The sequence below is a fragment of the Phocoena sinus genome, chromosome 11 (genome assembly GCF_008692025.1).
Source record: "Phocoena sinus isolate mPhoSin1 chromosome 11, mPhoSin1.pri, whole genome shotgun sequence".
In the NCBI taxonomy this organism is placed as follows: domain Eukaryota; kingdom Metazoa; phylum Chordata; class Mammalia; order Artiodactyla; family Phocoenidae; genus Phocoena; species Phocoena sinus.
The window spans coordinates 63,489,159-63,503,814 of NC_045773.1; the positions used below are offsets into that span (position 1 = coordinate 63,489,159).

At 52.8% G+C, this 14,656-nt stretch overlaps 2 protein-coding genes across 13 annotated transcripts; both read right to left on the reverse strand.

The window, feature by feature from the left end:
* Nucleotides 1-94: 94 nt before the first annotated feature.
* Nucleotides 95-10,605, reverse strand: TAPBP (TAP binding protein). 11 transcript variants are annotated; one of them, XM_032649926.1, is made up of 9 exons: nt 10,344-10,421; nt 10,041-10,211; nt 9,547-9,807; nt 7,149-7,239; nt 2,983-3,381; nt 2,238-2,579; nt 2,058-2,147; nt 1,887-1,924; nt 95-1,201 (listed from the first exon to the last, which is right to left on the reverse strand). In XM_032649926.1, exons 3-9 carry the CDS (start codon nt 9,655-9,657, stop codon nt 1,190-1,192), a joined length of 1,083 nt encoding a protein of 360 aa, XP_032505817.1. In that variant the 5' UTR covers nt 9,658-9,807; nt 10,041-10,211; nt 10,344-10,421; the 3' UTR covers nt 95-1,189. The 11 variants fall into 11 exon arrangements, 8 of the variants coding, with proteins under 8 accessions (XP_032505817.1, XP_032505813.1, XP_032505816.1 ...); XR_004352313.1 differs by lacking the exon at nt 7,149-7,239 and having other exon boundaries at nt 2,052-2,147; nt 2,257-2,579; nt 10,344-10,605; XM_032649922.1 differs by lacking the exon at nt 7,149-7,239 and having other exon boundaries at nt 2,052-2,147; nt 10,344-10,605.
* Nucleotides 10,606-10,747: 142 nt separating this feature from the next.
* On the reverse strand, nt 10,748-14,617 carry ZBTB22 (zinc finger and BTB domain containing 22). Of its 2 annotated transcripts, none has more exons than XM_032649916.1 (2): nt 14,223-14,617; nt 10,748-13,336 (listed from the first exon to the last, which is right to left on the reverse strand). In XM_032649916.1, exons 1-2 carry the CDS (start codon nt 14,285-14,287, stop codon nt 11,356-11,358), a joined length of 2,046 nt encoding a protein of 681 aa, XP_032505807.1. In that variant the 5' UTR covers nt 14,288-14,617; the 3' UTR covers nt 10,748-11,355. The 2 variants fall into 2 exon arrangements, with proteins under 2 accessions (XP_032505807.1, XP_032505808.1); XM_032649917.1 differs by lacking the exon at nt 14,223-14,617 and adding an exon at nt 13,999-14,083.
* Between the last annotated feature and the right edge of the window lie 39 nt (nt 14,618-14,656).

Consider the following 14,656-nt stretch of genomic DNA (forward strand, 5'->3'; position numbering starts at 1 on the left):
ATTTGAGAGGCGGGGTCGTTGGAAGGAACCACACGCGATTGGAAGTGTTCTTGCGCTTGCAAAGGGGATCCCTGGAGAAGAACTAAGGCACCCGTTGGAAGCACTGAACAAGTTTATTCACATACGATTAGACCCGCTCCCCGCGTCAGTCTGGCCGACCGTCCCGACCTTCGGAGGTGCCTAAGCCGAGCCGCTGCTTCCTTCCTCCAATAGTTATTTGATCCAACACCTGCTTTTGAACGCAAAAAGACTAACTTCTTATATTGAGCGCCCTCCAGCGGGCGCCAGGCCCTGTGCCGGCGCGGGGGATACACCAGGGGACGGATAGGCTCATCCTCGCCTTCGAGGAGACGACAGTCCGGGCAGGGAGACAAGCATTTAACAACGACTCGCACAATCACTTAAATACAACCGTGGTGAACCGCACAAGAGGGACACGCGGCGATCTGAGGGAATGACAAGGCTGACCTGGTCTGGAGCCCAGGAAGGGCGAGGGTGGACCAGGCAGAGGGAACAGCGCTCTGGGACCCAGGGAGGGTGGGAGGCTATTGAAGAAAAGGATCAGCCGTAGGTGTGATAAGCATTGAGAAGAGGGCCGGAGAGAGCACGAGGCGGGCTTGAAGAGGTAAGCAGTGGCTGGAGCGCAGGGATACACAAGCCAGGACAAGAAGAAAGGATTTTGCCTCTCGAGCACCCGTTTCTGTCCCAGAGGTCCCTGAGACTATTTCAGGGGGTATGCGAAGTTTGGGCTATTTTCATAACAATCCCAAACTGTTATCTGCCTTTTCATTCTCATTCTCTAAAAAACGTACAGTGTTTTCCTGAAGCTACATGACGTGTATTGACATCGTCCCCACAGCTAATGGAACGTGTGCTTGTGTCTTCCTGTGTATTAAATTGTTCTCAGTTTTAAGTTCTAGTACAATAAATATCTATAGTTTATAACCCACATAAGCAAAAGCTCTGCAGGGTCCTTGATAATTTTTAAGAGGTGCTGAGAACAAAAATTTTGAGAACTGCTGCTCTAGAGCCCTAAGAAGGTGAATGTCTTTTGTCTTTTCAGAAAGCAGCTGCTCACTGGAGAGAGACTGGAGGGTGCAGGAACCAAGGGTATACAATCTGGGGGAGTTACTACAGTGGCTCAGACCAGAGATGATGGTGGCTTCCCCAGGATGGTGGTGAGTTGGCCTCACTGTGTTTTCTGGAAGAGAAGTAAAAAGGAGGTGAGGAATTCGGGGCAGGGTGACGTGCTCATGGTCAATCCAGAGACAAATGAACATCATGGGCACAGAGGATGGCAGATGATAGAGGCTAACATTTTCTATGTTTTAAGCCTGGCACTGTGCCAAGTGCTTTTGCTCCTGCATCTTCCAGATGCCCTTTCTCTTTTAATCATTCCAAGAGCCCTCTGAGGCTCTGCTGGCCGGAAGGGTAGCCACCACCCACTTGTGTCTGTTGAGCATTTGAAATGTGGCTAGTCCAAATTCAGGTGTGCTGCCAGTTTAAAATAAACTCCTGTTTTTGAGGACCTAGAATGGAAAAAACACTATAATTTCTTATACTGATGACATGTTGCCACGATAACATTTTGGATATATTAGATATCTCTTTACCTTTTTAATGCAGTCCCTAGATTATATGTTTAAATTTACGTATGTGGTTTGCATTATAATTCTATTGGACAGCACTGCCTAATCAGTTTTTTCCCCCTACACCCAAGGAAACTGAGGTGTAGCATGTTTGAGATGGCAGGATTTAATGCAGGTCTGTGTGAATTCCAAGTCTGGGTTCTGCCCACCAAGCCAGCAGCCTCCCTCCTGGGTGAGGAGTTGGGCAGAGGGGATAAAATGAGAAGGGAAAAATAAAGGAAGGTAGAGTGTTGTTACCTTTTCCACTGAATCCTTGGAAGTTGCCAGGTAGGCAGCTGTGGAGAGAAATTTAGAAGGGATGGGATGGGGCAGTAGAAGGGCAGAGGGATGGGTGTCAGACTTCTTCTGGGAGGAGGAAGAGAATGTCTGCCAGTCAAGGGTCCCAGCCTGGGTGGGACTTACACTCACCGGCCCAGCCCAGCACGTTGACGAGCCCAAGGAGGAGAAAGGCAGACAGGAAGAGGCCTACGCCATCCTCCAGAGAGGGCCCAGAGAGACCTGGCAGGCAGAAGGGGCAAGAATGAGTCTGAAATTCCCAGGCACCTCTCCCCACACCCCTCCCCGTTTCTCCATATTTCAGGCTCTTACCAGCTACCTGCAGGGTTACCTCGGCTCTGCGCCCCAAGGCGGGCAGGCTGGGGTGGTGGACACGACAGACATAGCGTGTCCCATGCTGCCCGGTGGTGACCGGGGGCGGCTGCAGGTGTGCAGAGAGGCTCACGGAGCCATCTGAGTGATGGCTTAGGGCGGAGAGCCACCTCTGCCCCTCGGCCTTCTGAAAGCGACCCTCTTGGCCACCCCAGAGCTCCCACTCCACCTCCAGGCCCTCAGAGGGGTAGAAGTGGGACACGAGGCAGAGCAGCTCCGGGGGTGCCTCCCCGGGGGCAGCCCATATAAGAGGTGCTGGTGTCAGGGTCACCTTGGGGGGCTCTGGAGAGAGAGTAAGAAAGCAGCATGAGGGAATCAATCTACACTGTCCTCTCTCAGAGGCCCTCAGTGTGCCCTCTGGCTTCCCCAATACTGAGGGGTTTGAGTTTTCTCCTCCCAGGATGGGGAACCTGCCATCTCTCCATTGGTGTTTCACAGGAATCTCCATGCCAAAGCCCCCATTCTCAGGGACCCCTACTCCCTCAGATTTGGGAACCTTCATCCCAAAGCCGCTCAGATTCCCAGGGACCCTCTACCCATTGCCCCCCATGACTCTCAGGGACCCCCAATCTGTCTCCCTCTACTCACCCAGCACCCTTTTCTCCACCATCCTTCCCCCATCATGGTGTCCCCATAATCCCAGTGATCACCCTCTACCCACAGAGACCCCTGTCCCCTCACTCACTCTGTACGGCAAGCTCCAGGGTGGTCTGCCCTTGTAGGTAAGGCAGGTGTACAGTAGCCAGATAGGTGCCCTCCTGGAAGGGCTCCACTGCAGGCAGCCAGAAGGTCCCATTTCCGGTCCACGGCCCGAAGGGCTCATCGTCATCCCAACCAGCAAATGCCACCGCCCCCTCTCGGGCAGCTGGCATCGGCCCACTCAGCCCAGGGGTCGCAGCCAGCATCAGGTGCCCCTTACCCAGGTGCTGGCGTCGCCATTCCAGCCCAAAGGGAGGGGGACCTGGGGCCAGAGAGGTAGCAGCCTTGGGGGTGGGGGGTGTGTAGGCGAAGCTCAGGTCCAGCAGGGCATCTTGTCCCATTCGGATGCGAGGGGTGGGGGTGTGAGTGAGGACAGTCAGCACAGCTGGGGAAGATGAGGAGAGGAAGGTGGGGAGGGGGAGAGGAAGAAAGAGAATAAAATAGAGAAATGGAGTTACGGGGGGGACTCGACTCTAATTTACCCACCCCTCTGAGGACACCTCCCTTCTGACACTCACCATCTCCCAGCCCTCCCTGCAAATCCCCTTTGCCCTGGGACTGGGTGGGACCCAGTGAGACTCAGAGTGAGCAGAGAGGTCTCACGGTGAATAGAGGCAGTGAGTGGGTACAGCCCTTGAAGGCTGCTCGGAACACACAGCCCGTGCTGCACCAGCTCTGGGGTCAGCGGGATCTGAGTGTGCCCTGACACAACCTGAACCAGCCCACCAGCCTCCACGCCCACCTTTGAAGAGCCAGGCCCTTCTTGGTTTGCTGGTGAAGAAGTGATGATTCATGACTGTCAACCCTATGGTGCTATGCAGAGTATTTACTGACTCTGGAAGGTTCTGGCTCTAGACTAGACCTGAACACAGACATCTGTGATCTACTGAGGCAGTATATGCTGGTTGAGTGCCTGGAGCCTGGCTGCCCTGGTTAATCCCTACTCTGCAGCTATTTATATGGCCTTGGAACAGTTACTTTACTCTTCAGTTTCTGAATCTCCTAAATAGGGATAATAATGATGATAGTACCTATCCCATGAGGTTGTAGTGAAGGTTAAATCATTTAACACCTGCTACTCAGACGTATGCAGTTCCTGATTCTGGATAACAAAGACACCTATATATGAAAGCTGCTTAGAACAGTGCCTGGAACACAGTATGACTACAAAAGTGTTTGCTGTGTTTACAGCCAACCATCTGCCTGACAAATGTAACGTGCCCCAACTCAATAGCATCTCTAGAACATTTCCCCACTCGGCTCCAATGCCCATCTTACCTGCCTTGACCAATGATCACCACCAGCCCCCAGGTGCTAAAGGCAAGCATTTGGAGTCCCTAAGACTCCTTCTTCTAATTAATTCATTCAACTAATATTTATTGAGCACCTAAGATGTTCACGGTTGACGAGAGTGGTAAACAAGATAGGGAGCCCCTGCCCTCAAATTGCGTAGGAGACAGATTGCCAAATATAATGTGCTATGTGCTCTCCCCACCAGGCCCTAATTCTGTCTCCCAAATAGATCTTACATGTTTCCTACTCAAGTTCTTATCAATATACATTTGGACAATTACAACAGCCTCCTCTCCCTATCCTCTATCAGTATCTCTCTCCCTTTCATTTCATCCTCCACACTGAAACCAAATAGCGTGGCTACAAGTCTGATCTGGGCACTTGCCTGTTTAAAAACCCCAGCTACCTAGGAAGCCAGCAACTAAAGACACACGCTGGAGCTAGATGGCCCGGGTTCAATTCCTAGTCCTGCTTCTTACAAGTTGTGTGTCCCTGGGCAAATTACCTAACTGCTCTGTGTCTCATATATCTTCATCTGTGACATGGGAATAACATCAGTACCTAGTTCTTATGGTTGTTGAGAGGAATAAATAAGATTATGCCTATAAAGTGCTTAGAACAGGAGCCAGCATATAGAAAATGCTTAGCTCTTACTATTTTCGTTACTGTCATCATCATCATGATGGACTTGCTGGGTATCTTGGGAAAAGGACTTAATCTCTATTTTCCCCATTAGTCCAATGATCTAATCCTTGCCATCTTTTGTAGCAATCAAGTAAAATAACAGGCTTTTGGGAAAATGGCACACACACACACACACACACACACACACACACACAAACATACAAAACTCCTGATGGTTCACTATCATTTATAAACTCCAGCTTTTACAGTACTTGGTAATCCAGCCCCCAACCCATCTTTCCAGACTTCTCTTGCACCCTAAGAACCAGCCACATAGAATCCCTTTCTTGCGACCAGTAGAAACTCTAGTCACTGGGCTTTTCTTTGCTTTGGTTCCTTCAGTTTCTAATGTCCCTCCCCCATTTTCTCCAACATCTAACTACTTCATGTCCTTCAGATCTGTTCCACTGCCAGAAATGTCTGGGTCTTCCAGGTAGAAGTAATTTTTTTCTCTTGTGGTTTTTTTCTTTTTTTTTCTTTTGCGGTACGTGGGCCTCTCACTGCTGTGGCCTCTCCCGTTGCGGAGCACAGGCTCCGGATGCGCAGGCTCAGCGGCCATGGCTCACAGGCCTAGCCGCTCCGCGGCATGTGGGATCTTCCCGGACCGGGGCATAAACCCGTGTCCCCTGCATCGGCAGGCAGACTCTCAACCACTGCGCCACTAGGGAAGCCTCTTGTGGTTATTTTTATGTAATTTTTTTTTCTTTTTTCTTTTTTTGGCCATGCCACGGGGCTTACGGGATCGTAACTCCCCAACCAGAGATTGAACCCCAGGCCCTCGACAGTGAAAGAGCAGAGTCCTAACCACTAGACTGCCAGGGAATTCCCTATTTTTGTGTAATTTTTAATCCTAGCTTCTAAGGCCTATAAGGTTAAACTTCTCTGAACTTCATGGGATTGTTTTTGTTCAATAGAGTAAAAAAAAGTAAGCAATTTCATTTAGTTTATTAAAATCCAAAAATACAGTTTTGAATTGTAAGAATCAATCTGTAGGATTCATAAACAAAACCTAAAGGTTTTACAGTTCAACCTTAAGCTAACAGTGCTCTTTAATATGGGTTTATGAAGCAATTTTAGACCTGCATCCCACAACCTGGACTCTGTAAAAATACAAATGTAAACACAACAGGGCCAGAACCTGTTGGTAAGGAAATTTCTACCTGTTTTGCAGCTTGTATTATATAGGCTTATGCTTTTCTGTTAAAAAGTGAATGGTAAAAACTATTATAAAATATTACTGGGGCTTCCCTGGTGGCACAGTGGTTGAGAGTCCGCCTGCCGATGCAGGGGACATGGATTCTTGCCCCGGTCTGGGAAGATCCCACATGCCGAGGAGCGGCCAGGCCTGTGAGCCATGTCTGCTGAGCCTGCGTGTCTGGAGCCTGTGCTCCGCAATGGGAGAGGCCACAGCAGTGAGAGGCCCGCGTACTACAAATATATATGTATATATATATATATATATATATATATATATATATATATTACTGAAAAAATTTAAACCCAAATCTAATCAAGCCTCTAGCTCTAACTACCAATTTATAGGAAATATGGAGGGAAAAGGAACAAAGGAAATGACAGGATGAGGAAACAATTGGCCAAATATAGAATGTGGGAACTTCTACAGAACAAATGACAAATCAATAGCATTTAAAGGGGTGGGGCAATTACAAATAAAAGAGACTTAAGAGACAAAACTGGGACCTCCCTGGTGGCGCAGTGGTTAAGAATCCGCCTGTCAATTCAGGGGACAAGGGTTTGATCCCTGGTCCAGGAAGATCCCACATGCCGCAGAGCAACTAAGCCCATGTGCCACAACTACTGAACCTGCACTCTAGAGACCGTGAGCCACACTACTGAAGCCCGCGTGCCTAGAGCCCATGCTCCACAAGAGAAGCCACTGCAACGAGAAGCCCGCACACCGCAATGAAGAGTAGCCCCCACTCACTGCAACTAGAGAAAGCCTGCATGCAGCAACGAAGACCCAAGGCAACCAAAAATAAATAAATTTTTTAAAAAAGAGAGACAAAACTGTTATAGACTGAATGTCTGTGGTTCTCCCTCCCCCAACCCCCCCAATTCAAATGTTGAAGCCTTAACCCACAATGTGACTGTATTTGGAGATAGGGACTAGGAGGAGGTGATAAAGTTAATGAGGTCATAAAGGTAGGCCCTAACCTGATAGCGCTGGTGCCCTTATAAGAAGAGGAAGAAACACCGCAGCTCTCTCTCTCCCCTCCACGTGGGGACACAGCCAGAAGGCAGCCATCTGTAACCACAAGGGGAGAGTTCTCACCAGACAACAGCCCTGCTAGCACCTTGATCTTGGACTTGATCTTGGACTTCTAGCCTCCAAAACTGTGAGAAAATAAATTCCCGTTTTTTAAGCCCCCTGGTTTATGATATTTTGTTTTGGCAGCCCAAGCAGCTGCAACAACCAAATAGAATATATAGACCTCTTTTTTATCCTGACTGAAGCAAACAGACTGTAAAATAACATCATTGAGACAATCGGGAGAAATTTAATATGAGCCAGGAGTTAAATGATACTAAGGAATTATTGTTTGTTTTGTTAGGTATGATAATGCTATTGTGTGTGGGGGGGTTGTTAAAGTCCTTATATGACAGAGATGCTTACTGAAGTACTTATGAGTAAAATAATACGATGGGATATACTTAAAAATACTTCCAAAAAAGAATAGAAGTTTGGGGGAGGATAGGTAAAACAATTTGGTAAAATGTAATAACTATACAAGTAGATAATGGGTATATGGGGGGTTCATTTTACTGTTCTCTACTTTAGTGTGTCATTGAAACTTTCTATAACAATTTTAAAAGAATGATGAGAATTAAATACTATACACACAAGTATCTTACAAAAGTATATTTCTCAAGAAACATTTTAGAGTATTTGACAACTAATTTGGTAAGAAATAAAGTATAAATGCATACTAGCAAAATTACTGATGATCTGTGACCCTGGAAAGAGTTCATTTTTAACTTTACATTGAAACAACAACTTTCACATTCTTAAATCCCTAATCAAGTAGGAATGCTTGAAAAGGAGGGCTGAACACAGCAACTAGTTTTCACCCCTGGTGGTGGGTGAGATGCAATAATTTTCTCTCCTGGGCACACGCCCATGGCTCCCTATCTGCACTTCTTTTACAGTCCAAGTCACTTTCTGCTCTACAATTACCCAAGACAAATCTGATGGGAACCTTCCTGAGAGTAGACTCTACATCCGATCACCTTTGTGACCCTTAAAAGTACGCAAGGCCACCCAGAGGTTCTGATTTAATTCATCTGGAGTAAAGCTCAGATTTCAGTATAACCTCCAAAAGGATTCTTATTTGCAGCCTGGACTGAGAACTACTGGGCCCTAATTTATTCTTGGTGATAATAAATATTTAATCAGTGAATAAATTAACAAAGTGTCTCCCTTGATTTTTACAACAATGGGAAGGCAGATGGGAAATAACCATCCACATTTTACAGTTGGAAAAGCATATTCAGAGAGAAAAGGACATTCTCACCCCACCTTGTGAAGCCAACAGCCTGGGAAATATTCCTACCCACTAGAGAGAGCTACTGTCCCCACAAGGAGCAGTTTGCCTCTGCCTCTGCCCCTGCCCACGGCGAGGTCTGGGGACTAAGAATGGAGGTTTAGGCAGATGTGAGGGTTTCAGGGTGGGTGCTGAGCCCCGTGGGTGATTCTCTCTCAGTGATGAGGGTGGCAGGGAGAAGGTACTGGGGAAGGGAGGGTGTAGGGTTCGGCTGGGGTTGACCAGCCGGTCAGGCTGTATTGTTTCCATAAAATCGCACAAGACTGAAGGAAGCCGAGGACTCTGTTAATATCCTACCCACCCTCCCGAGAAGACCTCCGAGAAATCCCAAATCCCGGTCATATCTTCCCCATTCTTGCTTTATCGGCCCACTCCCTCCCTGCGCCCCAGCCCAGCAAGGTGCCCGACCCCTGGGCCTCAAACCGCGTCACACAATGCAGTAAGTGGCCCTTGCAGCGGGAACCATTAGATCTGCCGCTTCCCTTCCACGCACTCAAGCCCACCATTCGGTGACCACAGAGTCAGGGCATCATCACGCGCCATAGGGAAGGGTCTGTCAAGGGAGGTCGACGCGCTAGAGCTCAAGAGCCTGCGCTTTGCTGGTTGCCGCAGTGACGGATGTGGGCGCGGGTGGGGCGCGAAGGCTGTTTTTTTTAACTGGGTGAACCGCAAATGTGGGGGAGCCTAGCAAGATCTAGGAGGAAAGGTGCAAAAGTTCCTGTTTCTGAGACCCTCCCAACTCCGTCGCCTAGCGAGTTTCTTAAGGTCGGGTGTCAGGAACCCCCGCCTGGCTCCAAAGCCCCGCCCCAAACCGCACTTTTGTTTAAACTAGGCTGGGACTAGAAGAAGCGATAGAGACATCTTAACTTCAGCTGAACTGCCTCGATTTATAAATAAAGAAACTGAGACCCGACTAGGGAAATGACTCGCTCAAGTCCACATAGCGAGTTAACGGCTGATCTGGACCCTTAGAATCTTCCCGTTTATCTCTACTTCCCCTCGGTAGCTACCTGTTGCCACGGTGATGAGGGCAGGCTCCGGCTGAGGCTCGGACTGTGGTCGAAGGAGGCTGGAGAGGCTGAGGACCTGGCTGGACACGCTGACCATGAGCCACCTCCCATCCAGGGCCCGCGGGCAGCTCTGCTCCGGGGTCAAGCCGCTGACCCAGATCGCCGAGGCAGGAAGCGGGACGTAGTGGCTCATTTCGCAGCGTGGCGCGGGGGCGTCCCGCGGGTATCGCCTGAAGGCGCCTAGGAGGGTGCCCGCGGGGTCTGTGAGCACAGAGAGAGAAGTTGCTGCCGTAGAATCTCCGCCAGGAAAGGGGAGGGGAGGGCAGCGTCCAGGGAGTTTTAAAGGTACAGACTACCCGGTAGCGAGAGATTTAAAAGTGATCCAGTTTCATTTTACAGAGGGGGAAACTGAGGCCCGAGGTCACTGTGAGACCTAAAGAGCAGGGGGTTTCGGTGGAGGCGACAGAGTTGGGAGCGAGTCCAGCATGACTCACCATGCACTTTGAGGTAGCGCTCTGGGTCGAGGTCCGGCCGGGGGGGTGGGCTCTCCGAGCTCTGGCGCAGCAGCAGTGCAGAGGGTTTCTTGGACAACCGGCCCCCGCCCGCATCCTCCACGAACCAGCACTCTATCACTGCGGGTCCCGCCGAGACGACGGTCGCCGTGCCTGGGGGGTATGGGCGCGAGTGAGGGGACGGCCCCAACGTCAGGTGACCCGACCTCCTCCACCCCACCCCCAGACGTGGTGGCAGTCACCTCCCACCGCTTCCCTAGGCTAAGAGTCGCGGGGTTCGCTCACCCAGAGCCACAGCGAGGAGCAGGGACACAGGCTTCATGACGCCGCGATCTTCTCAGCTCCGAAGCCGCCTTTCCCCCTTTCACTTTCACTTTCCTCCAAAGGCCGGCAGGAGGGGCGGAGGAAATCTCCGCTCCGGTTAGGGGAAGGCTCGGGGGAGGCAGGTGCTTCCTCCGCCGGCTGGGCAGGGATCCCGGAACATCCTCTCCAGTTCTGATCTGGGGAACTCAGCCCCGCCCAGCCCTCCTGAACCACCCAGCACCACAGAGTCCGGGAGCCTTCCCACACCAGAGGCACCCCCTCCTGTCCGCCCCAACCCCGAATCCACTTCCCTGAGAACCCTTACTCCACCTTCCCCGACCTGGGCCAGGTCCCCAGCAAACACATAGGGGTTGTCGGGAAGGCAATTGAAATGACCAATAAATATTTTAATCACCGTTTAAAAAAAATAAGATTTAAAATAAAACCCTTGTACTCCTACGACTTACTACTTGTCTCCACTCCCCCACTCCCCAGTGAGAATGGAGTTGGGGGATCCCCAAGGTGGAGGAAGAGGGATTAGGGTAGAAATAAGGGGTACATCCTTTTGGGGGGCAGGGTATGTTCTAGGACAAGGGTGGGGCTCAAAGGCCTGGTCCCCACAACTACGCAAACACAGACTTCAGGTACAGACTACAACTACCTGACCCTCGACCCAGCGACTCCAGGATGCTCAACAAGTCCCCTCTCCCTCCCCCCCCCACCACCACTTGCACCCTACTCGGGAGCTGGGGCTTCAGTGTACCCATCTGAAGGGAAGGAAGGGCTGAGTTCCGGTGATACTTTAGGGAGGAGGGGCTGAGGAGTAGAAAGGGGTGGCCCATGGTGCGAGGCGGTTCCCTCTCCAGAATATATACAAGTCCATAGAGATAGGAAGACAGTAAGTGTGTTGGGAGATCACCTACGGGCCACAGCGCCCCTGGCTAGTGATCCCTAATCCCTCTTCCCGGAAAGCTACCCCCAGTAGCTCGCCTCTTCAGTTTGCTCCTCCGCCCCCACTGAAGCCCATCTCCACCTTGTGGACGCTGGGCGGGGACCAGACCCGTCGAGTGGACGGGGGCGTGGCCCCACTCGCCTCGTCGCCGCTGCCCCCGCCGCCGGGGGACTCTCTCTTGGGCTGCAAGGCTGGCCCGGTGGTCCCCCCGGGTCCGGGTCCGGCCCCGCCCCCGCCGCCTAGGCGGTGCCGGCGCTCACAATGTCCCCGATGGCGCATGAAACTGTCTCGCCACATGAACTTCTTGGCGCAGACGCCGCACTCGTAGGGCTTGAGGCCTGTGTGTGTCTTCATGTGCTCTGTCAGGTGATGCTTCATCTTGAACTTTTTGTTGCACACGGGGCAATCAAAGGGCCGCAGGTTGAGGTGCATGTTCACATGGCGATCTCGCATGCTCTTGTGGGAGAAGGCCTTTCCGCAGTGGCACAGAAAGATCTTATTTCCATCCCCACTGCCTGTCCCTCCAGGAGTCCCGCCGGTGCCACCCGGCATGCCCAGGGCCCCTGCCGATGTGCTCCCCAGGGTCACTGCCCCATGTTCAGCTTGGTTCCCTGGTGGCTGGCCTGGAGCCTGTGAGGAGGAGGAGGAGGATGAAGAGGATGGGAAGACTAGGATCTGGTTGCCTTGCATGTCCAGTGGAAGCAGGGGCCTCGAAGGATGGGAGGGAGCATAGGAGGAAGGGGTTGGTCCCCCTGAATCATCAAGCCCTGCCCCAGGACCCCCACCTTCATAGGGGCCAAAGTCATTGGAGGACTCACAGAAATTGACCTGCTCCTCTCCCTTGTCTGGAGGCTCAGACAGGGTCCGGACATCACTTATGCTAAGGGTAGCCTCAGATCCTCCCCCTGCTGGCACCCCAGAGCCACCCCCCAGCTCTTCATCTTCATCATCCTCACAGGTCAACACCAAGTCTTCCTCCTCCTCATCCTCTTCCAGGTCTGGGTCTTGGGGAACGAGGGGCGCTGGTGCTGGGCAGTTTCCACCCCGTTTCACATATACCCAGTGTTTCTGCGGCACAATGCTGGGGGGTGCATAGGTGGGCCGGCGGAGCCCAGCCCCAGGGACCACTGCACCCCTCCCATCCCCACCGTCATCACACAGCTCATCTGCCTCCAGCAGCAGCTTCCCAGAGGTAGCCCCCCCACTGCCAACCACAGGGGCGGGGAATACAGGGCCACCTCCTTGACGCTCCCTACTGCCCACTGCAGAAGCTGCAAAAGCCTCCTGGGAGGAAGATGAGAAATCAGTGGACTCCCGAGGGCTGAAATAGTTGCTGCTGCTGGGGGACTGATTCTCACTGGCCCGGCTGGAGGCATGGAAGCGTACAGATCCCACAGTGGCAGGGGCCACGGTGCCCCCACTCCCTGAGGTGACCCCAGCACCAGGGACAGTGACCGATGTGGCTGCAGCAGTGGTGATGGTGGTGGTGGTGGCTGAGGCCCGGCCCTCTCGGAGGAGTTCAGTGCACTTATCCACGATGTGCCACATTTGGAGCACAGACCCCACTGTGAGGAAGTTGACAATGTCAGCAGCGGCCATGCTGAGGCGACCAGTATAAGCTGAAGCCAAGACAGTCTCGAAGGCGCCTGGGTCCATGACGCTGGGCAGCGAGATGGAGGTCATGCCCTTGAGTAGGACCTGGTCGTGGAAGTAAGGGGAAGAGGCAGCCAGGACAGCACGATGAGCCCTGAACTCCCGTCCCTGCACTCGGATGGACACATCACAGAGCTGGCCCTGCAGCCGCTGCTGATTGAGAGACTCCAAGAGGGCACTGGTCACCTCGGGGAAGGACACGTGCACTACTGCCGCTGCAGGCAGGGGCAGTGGTGGTGGGGCCAGCGATAGAGGCAGGGGGAGTGCTGCCCCGCTGGGAGACAGGGGAGATGGCTCCATGGTGTGGAGGGAAGGGGTACCCCCCCAGCCACAGGAACAAGGGAAGGAGGAGGGCGGCCGGGGGGGGTCTCTGGAAAGAAAGAGAGAAGAATGATAACAACCCATAATGACACAGCCCTTTACAGTTTAAAAACATGTTCACACATTATCTGAGTAACTCCCCACAGTGACACTATAAGGTAGGTATTCCTTTCAACTCCATTTGACAGATGAGGAAACTGAGGCTCAGAAAGATTAAGAGATTATCCAAGATTACACCATTAAGTGGTAGCACCCACAAACGCAGGTGTCCTAACTCCAAATCCAGTGATCTTTCCTTGGACGTTACAGAAATAAGGTGCTCTTGGGGAGTGGGGTGGCTCCCCTCAGAAATTCCCATTTGCCTGAGAGCCTGACTTTCCAAAATTTACCTTTCTGGGGTTTTGTACCCTTTTCTTGGGAGGGAGGCAGGTTGGCTCTGGTGTTGAAAACCACCCCTCTCTCCACTTCCCTTTAGGCCGTGCCCCCCCACCCCACGGCTCTCTCGCGGGCCACGCACCTTGCCCCCAGTTATCCCTAACCCCGCCCATTTAGGGCCCGCCCACCTCAAGACCCGCCCATAGCTTTTGGGCTCCGCCCCTTATCTACCCCCGCCCACATCGGACCCCGCCCCCTTCTGCTCCGCCCCAAGCGCTACTTCGACCTCCTCTCCCACCCGGAAGGCGCCCCCCAACCCCGCGCGTCCCCGCTTACCGGGCCGCGCGCCCCCGGGCCCCCCCGCCCCTCACTCGGCGGCCAGAGCCGCAGCCTGGGCCCCTCCCGCCGCCATCTTGCGCCGACTCCCTCCGCCCTCCGCCTCCGCTCCGCCTCCCGCCCCTCAGGCTTTAAAGGCACAGGCGGGAACCCCGCCCGACCCGCTGGGCAATACTCGGCCGACTCGGCCACTTCTCCTTTAAAGAACAGCTGCTTCCTTCCACCTTAAGGGTACCAGGTCTCTTTCCGCCGCTGAGGACGCAGGACTCGGTTCGGCCGAAGCTCTCATTCCCCTTTAATTCGGTAAGCCTGCCTCTTCCCATTGGCGATGGGTCTAGGCCGTCGCTGCCTGGGCTCCGCCCCTGAGCTGTGGCCATTAGCGGGTTTGCGGGATCTAATCGCCCCGGTCTCCCAGCTTCTGACAGTCCCCCTGAAGCCCCGCCCCCTACCTCCGGGCCTGGATTGGCTAAATAACCTTGAGTCGGCCCGTGATTGGCCTTTTTACTGCTACCGCTCGAAGTGAGAAAGTAAAGCGCGTTCAGGAGGTAAAGCGCGTACATTTTTTCAGCGCCTGGCAGAGGGCAAGGAGAAGGCCTGAGGGCGAGAAAAACTCCGCGAGAGGCGTGCTGAAGGCAGCTGGAAAGGGCAGATCCAGGGC

Coding starts and splice junctions, on each gene's coding strand:
- ZBTB22 (XM_032649916.1), bottom strand. CDS start 14,287: ATGAGAGCTTCGGCCGAACCGAGTCCTGCGTCCTCAGCGGCGGAAAGA. Junction 13,337..14,222: donor AGAGACCTGGTACCCTTAAG/GTGGAAGGAAGC, acceptor CTTTCTTTCCAG/AGACCCCCCCCGGCCGCCCT.
- TAPBP (XM_032649918.1), bottom strand. CDS start 10,380: ATGAAGCCTGTGTCCCTGCTCCTCGCTGTGGCTCTGG. Junction 2,148..2,237: donor GGTAACCCTGCAGGTAGCTG/GTAAGAGCCTGA, acceptor TCTGCCTGCCAG/GTCTCTCTGGGCCCTCTCTG. Junction 1,202..2,057: donor CAACGTGCTGGGCTGGGCCG/GTGAGTGTAAGT, acceptor CTTCTCTTCCAG/AAAACACAGTGAGGCCAACT.